The sequence below is a fragment of the Cucurbita moschata genome, unplaced genomic scaffold (genome assembly GCF_002738365.1).
Source record: "Cucurbita moschata cultivar Rifu unplaced genomic scaffold, Cmos_1.0 Cmo_Scf00037, whole genome shotgun sequence".
In the NCBI taxonomy this organism is placed as follows: domain Eukaryota; kingdom Viridiplantae; phylum Streptophyta; class Magnoliopsida; order Cucurbitales; family Cucurbitaceae; genus Cucurbita; species Cucurbita moschata.
The window spans coordinates 605496-621596 of record NW_019268553.1 but is presented as its reverse complement, the minus strand read 5'-3'; the positions used below and the strand labels follow the sequence as shown (position 1 = coordinate 621596).

At 39.8% G+C, this 16101-nt stretch overlaps 2 protein-coding genes across 11 annotated transcripts; one reads left to right on the top strand and one right to left on the bottom strand.

The window, feature by feature from the left end:
• Positions 1 to 130: 130 nt before the first annotated feature.
• LOC111431864 (ATP-dependent helicase BRM-like) lies at positions 131 to 11300 on the top strand. The gene is made up of 14 exons (XM_023068576.1): positions 131 to 301; positions 713 to 2050; positions 2159 to 3484; positions 3624 to 3736; positions 3999 to 4086; positions 4179 to 4265; positions 4435 to 4527; positions 4611 to 4694; positions 4776 to 4979; positions 5446 to 5688; positions 5769 to 7340; positions 7437 to 7982; positions 8793 to 9044; positions 10264 to 11300. The coding sequence occupies exons 1-14, from the start codon at positions 131 to 133 to the stop codon at positions 10924 to 10926; spliced, it is 6780 nt and encodes a 2259-aa protein (XP_022924344.1). The 3' UTR covers positions 10927 to 11300.
• Positions 11301 to 11987: 687 nt separating this feature from the next.
• LOC111432204 (AT-rich interactive domain-containing protein 2-like) lies at positions 11988 to 15887 on the bottom strand. Of its 10 annotated transcripts, none has more exons than XR_002708620.1 (4): positions 14207 to 15887; positions 13137 to 13493; positions 12770 to 12852; positions 11988 to 12428 (listed from the first exon to the last, which is right to left on the bottom strand). XR_002708620.1 is itself a non-coding variant. In XM_023069066.1 (4 exons), exons 1-3 carry the CDS (start codon positions 15071 to 15073, stop codon positions 13019 to 13021), a joined length of 1272 nt encoding a protein of 423 aa, XP_022924834.1. In that variant the 5' UTR covers positions 15074 to 15887; the 3' UTR covers positions 12770 to 12852; positions 12970 to 13018. The 10 variants fall into 10 exon arrangements, 9 of the variants coding, with proteins under 9 accessions (XP_022924829.1, XP_022924830.1, XP_022924831.1 ...); XM_023069066.1 differs by lacking the exon at positions 11988 to 12428 and adding an exon at positions 12970 to 13066; XM_023069065.1 differs by lacking the exon at positions 11988 to 12428 and adding an exon at positions 12970 to 13066 and having other exon boundaries at positions 12770 to 12849.
• Between the last annotated feature and the right edge of the window lie 214 nt (positions 15888 to 16101).

Sequence of the window (16101 nt, the reverse complement as noted above, 5' to 3'; positions counted from 1 at the left end):
AAAAAAAAAAAAAAAAAAAAAAAAACTGGAGTGAGAGAAAAGAAAAGAGGGGAAGTTTCGTGTTTGGGGTTGTTGGTAATAGAAGTAGAAGGAAGCGGTGTTGATAGTTTTAATTTTGGTATAACTTTGCATGCAATCGGGTGGGGGTGGCCCCCTCCGGAATCCGGGGTTTCCGGCCGGACGGGCGGCATCGACATCAGCTGCGGCGTCGCCGTCGTCGTCGTCGTCGGCGGTGTCAACGCCGCATTTGGGCTTTGATTCAATGCAGCAGCAGCAGCAGCAGCAGCTAGCGTCTAGGCAGGTAAAGTTGTTCAATTTCTTTATGTTGCTCTTATTATGTTCGACGAAATGCTGGAAATTGAGTTGAGCTCTTTTGGTATTATGGCTTGGCCACCGTTTCCCAGTCATGGGGGTGTAAGTGAATTGTGAACTCGATTAGTTAATTTTGATTGGCTGTGCTGCATTGTTGCTACTCCATAAGCAGCTTCTCGTAATGGGATTGGAGTGGATTTATTAGCTCGATATTTTACTGAATCAATCAATTGGGAATTTTATTGGCCTATTGTTCTTCATTTGCATCAATGGATGTTTGTAGCTTTAAAAAAGTTTGTGCACATGGTGATCAAGCATCTAAGCCAAGCTGGGGCTTTATGATTTTGTTAATATTTTACTGAAATTTGATGTGTCTGACAATTTTGATTATGTTATTCAGTCGCTACAACAACAATTACTCAGAAAATCTGATGGAAATGAAGCCCTTCTATCTTATCAAGCTGGTGGTCTCCAAGGAGTATTAGTTGGGAACAACTTTCCTCAGTCATCTGGTTCGTCGCATTTGCCTCAGCAAGCGAGAAAATTCATGGATATGGCTCAACAGCATCATAGTTCCTCTCAGGAGAGCCAAAACAGGAGCCAAGGACTTGAGCAGCAAGCAATGAATCATCCTATGCATCAAGCTTATCTGCAATATGCCTTGGCTGCTCAGCAGAAGTCTGCGATGGCTATGCAATCACAGCATCAGGCTAAAATGGGAATTATGAGCCCTCGCTCTCTTAAGGATCAGGAGATGCGAATGGGAAATCAGAAAATTCAGGAACTTATTCCGGCTCAGGTGTCTAATCAAGCATCGACATCTTTATCTAAAAACTCATCAGATCATTTTGTACGCGGTGAAAAACAAATGGAGCAGGGACAACCATCAACTTCTGATCAGAGAGGCGATCCAAAATCTTCTACTCAGCTTCCTGCCATGGGCAATTTGATGCCTGTGAACATGACCAGGTCTATGCAGGCACCACAAGCTCAACCGGGAATCCCTAACATGGCAAACAACCAGCTTGCTATGGCCCAGATGCAGGCTATGCAAGCATGGGCTCTAGAACGCAATATCGATCTTTCACTACCTGGAAATGCAAACTTGGTTTCACAGATTCTTCCACTGATACAGTCTAGAATGGTTCCTCATCAAAAAGGAAATGAAAACAATATGGGATCACAGTTATCTCCTGCCTCTGTCTCCAAACAGCAGACCAATTCTCCGTTTGCTGGGAAAGAGGCTTCTGCCCATGCTAATTCATTGAGTGATGTATCGGGACAGTCAAGCAGCACGAAAGCCAGGCAAATAGCTTCTACAAGCCCTTTTGGTCAAAACATGAATGCCAGTGTTGTTAATAACACTAGCCATGCCAGCATGCAGCAGTTCAGCGTTCCTGGCATGGAAAACCAATTACCTTCTAGAATACCAGTTTCTGGGAATACAATACCTCCAGTACATTCTTCTGAATCATCTGGGCATGTGAACCAAAGCACTGAACGTCCACTTCAAGGAAAAACATCGTTAAATAGCCCAGAGAATTTGCAAACACAGTATGTCAGGCAGGTGAATCGATCATCTCCACAGACTGCTCTTCCTCCTAGTGATGGGGGTCCTAGCAGTTCAACCTTACCACAAGGTGGACACTCTAATCAGACAGCACAACAGAAATTTGGTTTCACCAAACATCAATTGCATGTCTTAAAAGCCCAAATTTTAGCATTTAGGCGGCTGAAGGTATTCTCTCTTCTTCTTTTTCTGTTTATTTTTAATTGCTAGTTTAGTGACAGATCCTTTTGGTTTATCTTTGGATGGATGGTGTTGTTTATATTCTTTTCATGACAGAAAGGAGAAGGTACACTGCCACAAGAGCTTCTAAGGGCTATTGCTCCACCACCTCTGGATGTGCAACTGCAGCAGCAATTTCTACCTCCTGGAGGTACTAGTCAGGATAAACCATCTGGGAAGATTATGGAAGAAACGGGGAGTGGGGAGGTTACTGAAAAGGACTCCCTGTCTCTTGCATCGAGTACTGGGCATAGATTTCCAAGAGAGGAAGTTTCAACTGGAGACGAACAATCAAAGATGCCAACTATGGATGTGCAACCTATGCCCCTTGCAATGAAGGAAACAGTTCCTTTGGGATCTTCCGGAAATGATGAGCAACAGGCAGCAGTCTCTGTTAAATCAGATCAGGAAATTGATCATGGTTGTCAAAAGCCTCCTGCTAAAAGTGATTTTCCAGTAGAAAGGGGAAAGGCTATTGCAAACCAAGCTGCTGTACCAGATGCTACACAAGCTAAGAAACCGGCCCCACCTAGTACTCCACCCCAGTCAAAAGATGTTGGCGCTGCTAGGAAGTATCATGGACCCCTTTTTGACTTCCCATACTTCACTAGGAAGCATGACTCGTTTGGTTCAGCAATGGCAGTTAATAACAATAATAATTTAACATTGGCTTATGATGTCAAAGATCTTCTCTTTGAGGAAGGTCTGGAAGTTATTAATAAGAAAAGGAAAGAAAATTTAAAGAAGATTGGTGGGTTACTAGCTGTCAACTTAGAGCAGAAAAGAATCCGACCCGATTTGGTAGTACGATTGCAAATTGAAGAAAAGAAGCTTCGACTTTTAGATCTACAGGCACGCCTAAGGGATGAAATTGATCAACAGCAGCAAGAGATAATGGCAATGCCTGATAGGCCCTATAGGAAGTTTGTGCGCCTATGTGAACGCCAACGTATGGAGCTAACTCGACAAGTACAAGCCTCTCAGAAAGCCATGAGAGAAAAGCAACTGAAATCTGTCTTTCTGTGGCGTAAAAAACTTCTAGAGGCTCATTGGGCCATCCGTGATGCTCGCACTGCACGTAATAGAGGAGTTGCCAAATATCATGAGAGAATGATGAGGGAGTTTTCCAAAAGAAAAGATGATGATAGAAACAGAAGGATGGAGGCTTTAAAGAACAATGATGTTGAAAGATATAGAGAAATGTTGTTGGAGCAGCAGACAAGCATGCCTGGTGATGCTGCTGAAAGATATTCTGTGCTAACCTCATTCTTGACTCAGACGGAAGAATATCTTCATAAGCTAGGAAGCAAAATAACAGCAGCCAAGAGTCAACAGGAGGTGGCAGAGGCCGCAAAGATTGCTGCAGCTGCTGCCCGATTGCAGGCAAGTAGTCTCTTTTTGATGGTCACTTTGTATTTCTTTTTAGTGCCTATAACTTGTGAGAAACTACGATACTTTGTTCTATATAACTTGCTGGTTTGGTAGTTTCCAATTAATTGTGCGTTCTTGTTTGTTGAATTAGGGTCTTTCAGAAGAAGAAGTTAGGTCGGCATCTGCTTGTGCAGGAGAGGAAGTTATGATAAGAAACCGTTTTATGGAAATGAATGCTCCGAGGGATAGTTCATATGTGAACAAGTAAGTTCCAATAATTTATTTTAGTATGGTTCACACTGTAATAGAATGCTTGGTTGGTTGCTGAGGTTCTGTGCTTCAGTTTTGTATCAAGTTCAGCTTTTTTCTCTGATCTTCTTCCTTTTTCTGGATCTAAAGAGGTCCCGTTTCATTTGAATGCCATCGTACTAAAGAACCTTTATCTAACCGGATCTGGATAAAGAGCACTTATAGTTTCTGGGCTGTTTGTGTCAAATATTTTCACCTGGCTTTTACGTTTTGTCAGGTACTATAACCTTGCTCATGCTGTGAATGAGAGAATCGCGAGGCAACCCTCAATGTTACGGGCTGGAACCTTGAGAGACTATCAGCTTGTAGGGCGCGATAATTAGAATTGTTCTTTCTAGGATTTCAGTGCATCTTTTATCTTTCTTGATTAGTCTTACTAATTTATGTTATGTTGTAGGTTGGGTTACAATGGATGCTTTCACTGTATAACAATAAATTAAATGGAATCTTGGCCGATGAGATGGGTCTTGGGAAGACGGTGCAGGTACTTCCCATTTGTTAGGTGCTTGTAACTCGTTTGGAAATTCTGTAAAATGTTACTGTGGAACTGAGAACATATTATGTCCTTTGTAGTGTGGGGTAACTTTTACGTATGCCGGCTATGCTTAATAAGAACTTTTTCTGGTACATTTTTCTCTTCCTTTGTTCTGCAGGTAATGGCCTTGATTGCTTATTTGATGGAATTTAAAGGGAACAATGGCCCTCATCTCATAATTGTCCCCAATGCTGTTTTGGTCAACTGGAAGGTCAGTCAAATTATTTTTACCATTCGGCAACTACAAGTAAGAGCTTACTTATGACATGGAATTCGAAAATGAAAATCTTGCAGAGTGAGCTCCATACATGGCTACCATCTGTATCATGCATTTATTATGTTGGTGGGAAGGATGAACGGTCAAAATTATTTTCACAAGTAAGAGATGTTTTCTTTCTTATTTCTTTATAATTGAGGTGTCAAGCGACTGAGTTTTCTTCACTGCATCATGTTGTACAGGAGGTTTGTGCCTTGAAATTTAACGTTCTCGTGACGACTTATGAGTTTATCATGTATGATCGCTCAAAGCTGTCAAAAATTGATTGGAAGTATATTATAATTGATGAAGCCCAAAGAATGAAGGATAGGGAATCAGTTCTAGCTCGTGACCTTGATAGGTACAAATGCCAGAGGCGCCTGCTCCTAACTGGGACGCCATTACAGGTTTGCCTAGACATTAGTCTTCATGGCATCTTGTTTATCAGTAGCAGCCTTTTCTAGTATGCCTAGAGTCAATAATGATCAATGATTGAATTATTTGTATCTGCTGGGTGTGTGGCTATGCTGCTTCGGATTGTTTCTACTATTGATGACCTCCCTGTGGCCTAGAAATATGATAAGGAAAACGAACATGTTTTAGATATTATTTGAGAGTTGGTCGTGTACCACATCAACATTTTCTGGTCAAATAAGGCATTACCTTGTGATTCTTTTACCTTCCACAACATAGCTTAATTGTCCAGCTACTTGTTCCGCATCAAGAAGTTTTAGTTTTGTAATCTAGAAATGTTTGTAAGACCCAATTCAACTTGACGGAGAAGCGAGCATGTTCTTTGGGGTACTGTCTTGTCTCTGATTTATTCATTCACTTTTTTTAATGAGCGAACATTTTCTAAATCTTTTTTTGCAGAATGATTTGAAGGAACTATGGTCGCTGCTTAATCTGCTTCTTCCAGAAGTGTTTGATAATCGAAAAGCTTTTCATGATTGGTTCTCGAAACCCTTTCAGAAGGAAGGCCCTACCCAGAATGTGGAAGATGATTGGCTTGAGACAGAAAAGAAAATTATTATTATCCACCGACTTCATCAAATTCTTGAACCTTTTATGCTCCGTCGTCGTGTTGAAGATGTTGAAGGATCACTTCCACCAAAGGTATGACTTCCATTTCATTTGGTCAACTAATGACATCCTTGTTTCACCATTCTAAAAATGACATCCATGTTGAAATTCAGGTTTCCATAGTGTTGAGGTGTAGGATGTCAGCCTTTCAGAGTGCTATATATGACTGGATTAAATCCACTGGCACTCTTCGTGTTGATCCGGAAGACGAGAAACTGAGAGTTCAAAAAAATCCGAATTACCAACCTAAGGTATATAAAACATTAAATAATAGATGCATGGAACTAAGGAAAACTTGTAACCACCCTTTGCTCAACTATCCATATTATGGTGACTTATCCAAGGACTTCCTTGTAAGATCATGTGGAAAACTGTGGATCCTGGATAGGATCCTTATAAAACTTCAGAAAACAGGGCATAGAGTACTTCTTTTTAGTACAATGACAAAACTACTTGATATATTAGAGGAATACTTGCAATGGCGACGACTCGTGTATAGAAGAATTGATGGAACGACTAGTTTGGAGGATCGTGAATCTGCCATAGTGGACTTCAATAGTCCTGATTCTGTCTGCTTTATATTCTTACTAAGCATACGAGCTGCAGGTCGTGGTCTTAATCTTCAGTCTGCTGACACGGTTATTATTTATGACCCTGATCCTAACCCAAAAAACGAGGAGCAAGCTGTTGCTAGAGCTCACCGTATTGGACAAACAAGAGAAGTCAAAGTCATCTACATGGAAGCAGTAGTTGACAAAATCTCTAGTCATCAGAAAGAAGATGAACTAAGAAGTGGCGGGTCTGGTGATTTAGAAGATGATTTTGCTGGCAAGGATCGATATATGGGATCCATCGAGAGTCTTATAAGGAATAACATTCAGCAATATAAGATAGATATGGCAGATGAGGTCATCAATGCTGGGCGTTTTGACCAGAGAACAACACATGAAGAAAGGCGCCTGACTTTAGAGACATTGTTGCACGATGAAGAGCGATATCAAGAAACTGTTCATGATGTACCGTCACTTCAGGAGGTGAATCGAATGATTGCTAGAAGTGAAGAAGAGGTTGAACTGTTTGATCAAATGGATGAAGAACTTGATTGGACCGAGGAAATGACGAGGTATGACCAGGTACCGAAGTGGATTCGAGCAAGTACAAGAGAAGTGAATACTGCCATCGCTAATTTATCAAAAAGACCTTCAAAAAATATATTGTTTGGTGGTGGTTATGGCTTGGAGTCCAGTGAACTTGGCTCTGAGTCGTCCCTCAGAACCGAAAGAAAAAGAGGCCGACCAAAGGGTAAAAAGATCCCCAATTACAAGGAAATGGATGACGATAATGGAGAGTTCTCAGAAGCAAGTTCCGATGAGAGAAATGGGTACTCTGTACAGGAAGAAGAGGGAGAAATTGCAGAATTTGAAGATGATGAATTCAGTAGAGGTATTGAGGTGACACAACTTAACCAGGATCAGATGGAAGATGGTGCAGGTCGTGATGCTAGGTATGATTATCCTCGGGCATCAGATATCGCTAGAAATAATCATTTGCTTGAAGAAGCTGGCTCTTCCGGCTCCTCTTCCAGCAGTCGAAGGTTGACACAGTTGATGTCACCCGTTTCTTCTCAGAAATTTGGCTTCTTGTCTGCCTTAGATGCCAGGCCGAGTTCCCTCTCAAGGAGACTGGTAAATTATTCTCTTTTATACTAGTGGTTTGATGATGGAACATTGGCACTTGTCGTATATTTACGCCTTTTATTTTGCTTTTTAACTTCTTTTCAGCCTGATGAGCTAGAGGAAGGGGAAATTGCAATATCTGGCGACTCTCATATGGAGAACCAACTATCAGAAAGTTGGATTCATGATCGTGAAGATGGCGAAGAGGAGCAGGTACTGCAACCCAAGATAAAACGTAAAAGGAGTCTTAGGCTTAGGCCACGCCCTCCTGCGGAAAGGCGGGAAGAGAAGATATATAGCGAAACACAATCTCTTCAATATGGAGATTCTTTGTCTCCTTCTCCGTTTCTAGCAGATCATAAATTTACCAAATTTAAGAATGATCCTGAGGCTAAACCATATGGAGATTCTAATTCCTTGAAGCATGAACAAAACGAATCATCTTCAAAGACTCGGCGTAATTTGTCTGCTAGAAAGATGGGTCCTACATCAAAATTTCACTCTTCTCCTAAATCTAGCAGATTAAATTCTTTGACTGGATCCACAGAAGATGCCGTTGAACACTCTAGAGAAAGTGGGGATGGCAAACCATTGAATGTTGGTGGAAATTCAGCTTTTGGTTCTAAGATGCCAGACATAATCCAGAGGAGGGTACGTCCAATAAGTTTATTATATAGACATCCTCTTCGAAGGATGTGATTGCTTGTTTATATTCTTCCTTAACTTCTTTCATGTCTACCTTCAGCTAGAGTACTGTGTGCATTTTTTATTCTTAATACATCTTACTCGACTATCCGATTTAATCTTATTTTTTCCCAAATTGAAGCTTACACAAATTCTGCCCCTGTTCTCTTCTTTCACGGCCCATGCCTACCGCTAGCCGATATTGTCCTCTTTGGGCTTTCCCTTTCGAGCTTCTCCTCAAGGTTTTTAAAACGCGTCTGCTAGGTTGAGGTTTCCACACCCTTATAAAGAATGTTTCGTTCTCCTCTCCAACCTATATGGGATCTCACAATCCACCCCCTTTCAAAGAATGTTTCGTTCTCCTCCCCAACCGATGTGGATCTCACATTGGGTCTCCTAGGCATTTGGTTTCGCCGCAAGCCTTCATTTTTTTGGGGTGGATAATGAAACGTTTGCTCACTTAGAGATGCACGATCGTATTGTTTTTTTTGTTCTCATTTGTATATCTTTGTTTTGTGTGTTTTTGGTGCATCAAAATCTAACAGTGTGTTCAACTCGGGTGGAATAATTCGATCCTTTCGTAATGAAAGTATCCCTAGCAATTGCTTTTTCATAAAAATATCAAGTGCGGTCTTGAGAAAACTCAGTTTTTCATGCATTTAATTATTATATTACAACATTTAGTACGAAATTGTTGCATCTTAGGATGAACTTGACCCTTTTCTAAGTTTTTATGGTTGTTAATTTGAACTTACCTGAATTTGTAATATTTTTCAGTGCAAGAATGTTATCAGCAAGCTTCAGAGTAGAATCGACAAGGAAGGGCATCAAATTGTGCCGTTGTTAACAGATTTGTGGAAACGGATCCAGAACTCTAGCGCACCAAGTGGAGTTAGTAATAGCATTTTGGATCTACGGAAGATCGATCAACGTATAGACAGATTAGAGTACAATGGAGTTATGGAGTTGGTGTTTGATGTTCAGTTCATGTTGAAGGGTGCTATGCAGTTTTATGGGTTTTCATATGAGGTATGATTTTAATTGTTTAGCTTTGCTTCTATTTGGACAAAGCCGCTTTTACACATTCTGAGACTTAAATGGACGATATCTAAACAAAACCCATAAAACTATGTCAAACATCATTACTTTTCCTGCTCTCCATTGGCTCACCCAACTGTAGTTCTAGCTATTGGATTGTCTTTTTCCATCTTCTTTGGAATTTTATTTAGAGGGCATACTTGATCAATCCTCCTATTCTCGTTCATATATGTGTGTATATATGTTTTTAATGTAGCTTTCTGAAAGTAATAGTTGAATCATGCTGAAGAGTGGGTTTGTCGTTTTTGGTTTCGTTTTCGTTTTGTTCTGGATGTCTATTGTTCTTGGCTAATGGCTACTAACCCACTCTTTTCCACGTTCACGAGCTTTGGTATGCTTAGATTTTTGGTAATCACCATAAACTCAAAGAAATATGGTTGATATGCTACTTTTTCTGTAACGGCCCAAGCTCACTACTAGCCGATATTGTCCTCTTTGAGCTCTCTTTCGAGTTTTTCCTCAAGATTTCTAAAACGCATCCGCTAGGGAGTGGTTTCCACATCCTTATAAAGAATGTTTTGTTCTCCTCCCCAACCGATGTGGGATCTCACAATCCACCATCTTTAGGGGTCCAGCGTCCTCGATGGCACTCATTCCCTTTTACAATCGACGTTGGACTCCTCAATCCACCCCTTTCGGGGTCTAGCATCCTTGTTGGCACACCGCCTCGTGTCTACTCCCTTCAGGGCTCAGCCTCCTTGTTGGCACATTGCCCGGTGTCTAGCTCTGATACCAACTGTAACAGCGTAAGCCCGCTAGTAGATATTGTCCTCTTTGGACTTTCCCTTCCGAGCTTCTCCTCAAAGTTTTTAAAACGCATCGGTTAGGAAGAGGTTTCCACACCCTTATAAAGAATGTTTTGTTTTCCTCTCCAACCATCGTGGGATCTCACATTATCAAGCTCCGGTACTGCAGTTTCTTGATCAATATTTGTGAAGACTAGAAAAGTCTATTGTTCAGCCTTTAGATAAGTTATCACTGGATATCATTTTGGCATTGATTTCAGTTGTTTGGTTGGTCATAAGATGTACTTGTGCATCAACAGGAAAGAAACATTGACATGTTACATAAGATCTATTTACTTGTATCTTTCAGTTCTTTTATTCTCCTGCAAGTAAGATTTGAAATTGTGTGTCCCTTTGATGTGCAGGTTAGAGTTGAGGCCAAAAAAGTTCATGACCTCTTCTTTGATATTCTGAAGATTGCATTTCCAGACACGGATTTTCGAGAAGCTCGGAACGCTCTGCCTTTCTCTAGCCCGGGTTCTTCTGCTGCTGCTGCTTCTTTGAGGGAGAGACCTGTCAGCCAAACCAAAAGACAGAAGATGATAAATGATATGGACGCCGACTCAGGCCCGCCTCGGAAATCACTGCAGCGTGGACCTATGTCTGGGGAAGAAACAAGGGCCACCAGAGGTCACTTGTTGGCACAGAAAGAATCAAGATTTGGCAGCGGAAGTGGAAGTAAGGATCAATATGAAACAGAAGAACCCCCAGTTCTTACTCATCCTGGGGAGCTAGTTATCTGCAAGAAGAAAAGAAAAGACAGGGAAAAATCAATAGTCAAGCCGAGGACTGCGTCTGGCGGCCCGGTCTCGCCGCCTAGCGTTGCCCGTGGCATTAGAAGTCCAGGCCCCGGCTCAGTATCCAAAGACAGCAAACAATCTCACCCCTCTTCACATTCTCAAGGATGGCCCAACCAGCCTCAATCTGCTAAAGGGGGCGGCGGGGGCGGCGGCGGACCTGTGAGTTGGGCAAATCCTGTGAAGAGATTAAGAACAGATGCAGGAAAGAGGAGGCCCAGCCATATCTGACTCTCTTAGGTTAGTATATGAATAATAGAGATTTAATATCGAGCTCAAGCGATGAGGATACCGGGTGGGTGACCCCTATCGTCATTTTTGTAAAGGTGCAGATAGCTCGTGCTGTTAATATTGTAGGTCTTTGCTCTTCAATGCATCATATATATATATATTTATCTATATATATAGAGAGATCGTATCATGTTTTATATTATTGAAATACATGTTTACATCTTATAGTTAGATCTTTGTGTATTTCTCTGGCTATATATATAGCCTTCAAAGTTACTGTTGTATTCAATTATGACTATTGATATCAACTCTGTTTCTTTGGCTCAAATATTGAAAAGAAAATTTGTTATTGGCAATACACTCTCCTTCATCTTTCTCTAGTTTTCTTTTCCTCTCATTTTCTTGCCATGTTTTTCTTTTTCTAGCCTTTTATATTCATTCATTTCTTTTACTTATCTTTGCAAATATGTTTAATATATATATACATATATATATATATATATATATACACACACACACACGTGCACACACCAGTATATAAAAACATAGCTCTAGATTTTCGACAAAGGGATGGAGCGACAAAAGTTTTGAGAATTCAAGAGAAGGTCACAACGAGATGAGCCGTTTATCATCACGATAAGTGTCAAGTAGAAGTGCAATGATGTATGCAACTGATGCATCCTAACAGATCGTTAGACTTGAACCTTGTTTAGGATCTTCGATTAGTCAACCAAAGAACGAAAACGACAGCGACTTATCAATGGGTCACTTTTGATGGTATCTATAGTTACCATTAAGAGAGGGGAGAGCAAACTCCGACCAAAATTCATCATCAATTGAAATTTTTGTGAATTACAACCAAATTTAAGCACAATTCATGATGTTTAAAAAAAAAAAAAAAAGTACTCAACTTTCTTTCTTTCTTTATTCTTAGTAAATTATTTATTTAAGATTTTTTAGTTTTTTTATGATTAAAAAAAAAACATTACTAATTCTTCTAAGAAATCTCATCAAACAAGCTATTTAATTCAAACTAAAAGAATTACATGAATCAAAGGGAATGCATCAACTAAAACCATGTGGCAAAATTTCCATTTTAGGATTTCTCGTTCAATTTTGATAGGAAATGTAATTTTACATATTAGTTTTTTCATGCTAATATCACATTCATCAGCAAGAAAAGTCCAAAACTACTAGTTTTTTCCAACCTCCACAAGCATTTGGGTTCCAAAGCTCTAAAAGGAAAGCATTTGGGTAATCTAAATACACATAAAATCTAATGAAATTGATGAGTGAGTTGACAAAACCCACCTAGGTTTCTTAGTAACAAGCTTATCAAACAATATTTCCTTTCTTGAAACTGTATCAAAAGACATCCAAACCTCTCCCCAGCAAGCAAAAAACATACCCCTTCCAGTTGAAGGTAGGAGGTGTGCATCCTATGGTTTGAGTATGTTAGGCAAAAACTTCTACGTTGTCAAGAATTGGATGTTCTTCAGGCACTACAAGGGGCCAATGAAAAGGATTTGAGGCTAACAAGGTAAGAGAAGAAAGAAAGAAAGGGAATCTAGAAGATCTCATGAGAGACAGGGAGACTCCTTGCCAAAAAGAAAATGAACATGTTCATTGATGTTGCAACCAGGAATATGAAGGGGTTGTATGAGAGCACAAACACTTCAGAAGGCCCAGAACTAACTACATGAATCTCTTCCAGCTATTATTTCCCAAATATACAGATTATGCACTGATCAACCCGTAACTGAACAAATATGTATATGAAACCAAGGAAAAGAAAAGAGAAAAATATCCTGATTTTCCCATCTCTACACAGTTATGGACTTACCAATGAGGTTTTTTTCCGACTACTTCGATTCCAGTTCATCATCACTGCAAATGTTATCTGGAGTGAATCTGTTCTGAAATCTTCTGCGATGCAATATGAAGACATTAAAGTAGTAGCATACTATGTCTTCTCTGCTTTTATAAGGGAAAAACTTGGAAATATGATTCCTGAAAGACTGCTTAAAAGATTCAGAACTACACCTCACCGCACTTTTAAACTTACGCTCCTCTTTCCCGGTCCAACGAAGTCTTACTTCCTCCCCCATTCTATCGAATTTCCAGTTATAGAATGCATAGCCTATTTCCATCTTGACTTTCAATCTTTTCTCTAAAATATGATATTGAGTGCATTTAGGGGAACCGCGTACCTGACATTTACACGAATCTTCCCGCCCCTTCCCTACGAGATTGTCTTCATGGCGATATGCTTGGCTATCATTATCCGAAGGCCAAGCCAGTGTACCCAACCACTTAGAGTCGCTTCCAGATGTTATACCACTCCATTCTGGTACTTCAACTTGAAACTTTGGCCCTAAACGTATTTGCTTTGAGGCAGATGTCCCCATGTAAACTGGCATCCAGGAATCAGTTGTTACAAGAATTTCTTGGTCTAGTCGGTTGCCCGTCCCCAGTACAAAACTTTGAGCACTACTCATCCCATAAGGAAATACTTTCCCGGATTTTGTCCTCTTTCTTAGCTTGTAGCTGGAGCCTTGATGTATGCCCTGATATTATAATAAGAGGAACGCTTAAATAACATTACCATGCATTAACTACACGCTAAAGAGATCGGAAATTGTAGCCAAGTTTTCAATTTTTAAGCATTCTTTGAAGAACATAAGCATCTTAACCCATATTGTCATACTGAAAACATGCAGAATGCTAAACTGCAGCAAAAAGATTCAAATACTAACAGTGTATTTCATAAACTTGCATATTCCTAGTCACACAGAACATTATTTGCGATCTAACACAATAAGCAGAGAATGTAATGGTGCTGCATCAAGTAGACAAGATTATCCATAAAACCGAAACCCGAACAAAGAACCATGGTAAGCCTATATAATATCTACCAATGCAGAAAACAGATGAGGCACTAAATAAATGTGCCAACAATTATTTCAAGAACATGAAAGGAAGAATCCATGCAATCATCCTCAAAAACTACACAATAGGTTGTTTTGTGGCTATTTTCACAAGTATAAAACGAACCAAGTGCTTGGTAGAGCTGCAATAGACACAGACCACAAGCACTAGCGCACTGAACTGAATACTCACACTTTAAAGTATCAAGCAAGGGAGAGCACAGCACTATACATGCGGCATGTTGATATCTCTTTTACAAAATGGTTTCAGACTGAATGTTATGATTATAAGTAGGATGGAATAATATTCATGTAAATAATTTTTGCAAGATCAAGTTTTCATAGAAATATACCTGCACAGCATAAGAATTAATATGTCCTTGCAGGAACATTGCCTCTCGAATCAGAAGAACTTGCTTCCAGATCTCTTCATTTGCGCTTGACTTCCACTCCGAACGTTCAGGTAATAACCCAATAGCAGGGTTACATGGATTCTTTGCAATTTCTGCGATCCAATTCACCATTCCTAACATGGACTCACACTTTTTCTCATGGCTAAAATTATGTTCCTCGACTGACACTCCTTGTTTGTTATCAGAATCATAACCATCACACTTTCTGCAGTCGTAAGGGAACTCCACATTGCTTTCTACTCCGTCCACTAATGCATTTTCATATTTCTGAATGTTTAGACTATTGGATTTCTCAATGTCATCAAAATTCTCGTCCACATTGGATGCTAATTCCAGGCTAAAGTCTTCATCTTCATACAAGTCATTTGTGTCATGAATGTCCGGCTTGCTCTTATTTGATTGGCAAAAGGTTTCCCCACAACCAGCAGTATAATTGTCCCTATCAGTCTTTGGAACCACAATCCTATCATCACATACCGAAAAATTTGAGTCCTGCAAATCATTGTTCTTCTTCAAAGACTGAATATCCAGCGGCGAGCAATTGAGTCCGAAGCCCGTACTGTCTCCATTACTGCTGCAACAATTTGTGGAGTCTCTATCCTCAACAACCCTTTCTAGAAATCTCTCTAAAACATTCAAATACTCAACGTACAGCACTTTCACTGTGGAGGAGATGATAGAACCTAAACCAGATTCTTCTGCTACCAGATCCCACAGATCCTTCCTCGATACAACATTATAACCACCCTTATCTCGTACAGCCACAAATAGCTTAAACAAATCGAAATTTTGCTCGTCTGAAGTCATTTTAGTTCAGAATCTTGGGACCCAAAACTGCCTTAGTACACAAGGGTCCCTTTCATGCATTCAAACCAGTCGAATTCATCCTAGACCGAATTTCAGGACGCATTTTAAACTAAACATCAACAATAAATCTTATCGCACTATCTGAGTCAATAGGCGATACTCAGAAAACACCCTAGTTCGTCGACAACTTGCTATAAGCTTTCCCAAAGATCCTCGCAAAACCTATTGCAGCCCCATTAACCATCATGAACCATCACAACATTGATTGTTGATGGTTCGAGTTCTAAAAACAAATATAAATTTTCCTTCGAACGATAAAGAGGGGAAAAAAAAAACGTAATGCAGCAAAAAGACTATGAGACAGAAGATTTGTGGACTAGGAATAAAAGTGTACATCCACAGGTAAATTTTCGGATAACCAAAACTTTTTGGCGGGAAGAGATTAACAATGAGATCAAGAACATCGAATTCCGGAACCAGAATAAAATAATCTCCCGTGCCTCATCTCTTTTATTACTAAATACTAATACACGATTATTTGAATCGCTCTAGATTGATTGATTTCGTACGTCAAGATCGTTAGAGGATACCATAGGAATTCAGCCTCGTAAATCGTATTTGCACGATGAGCTCCTAAAATCGGCGGCTCTTATCAGAACCTCCGGTTATCTTCTTCGAAGTTCGGAACTCTGTCCGGCGACGGAACTCCGAAGCTGAGTAGAAGGAACAAGGAAGTAAGAGATGAGATTCGAATCAAGGAACGGTATCTTTGTATTAAAAGAAATGGATCTTTTTCCTCAAGGTTTATAAGCATACGATAATCCCTAATTTTTAGTTCCACTACCCTAGTATTTCACTTTAGCTAAATTTTAAAAAAATACACTTAGAATTTTGCTAATAATCTCAAAAGTACCCTTATACTTTTTAAATATTATAATTCTATTTTGATATATTAATAAGTAGTTCAAAACTACCATTCAAATTTCTCGTGTAGGTCTGAAAAGTTTATGAAATGTCGAGGATAATAT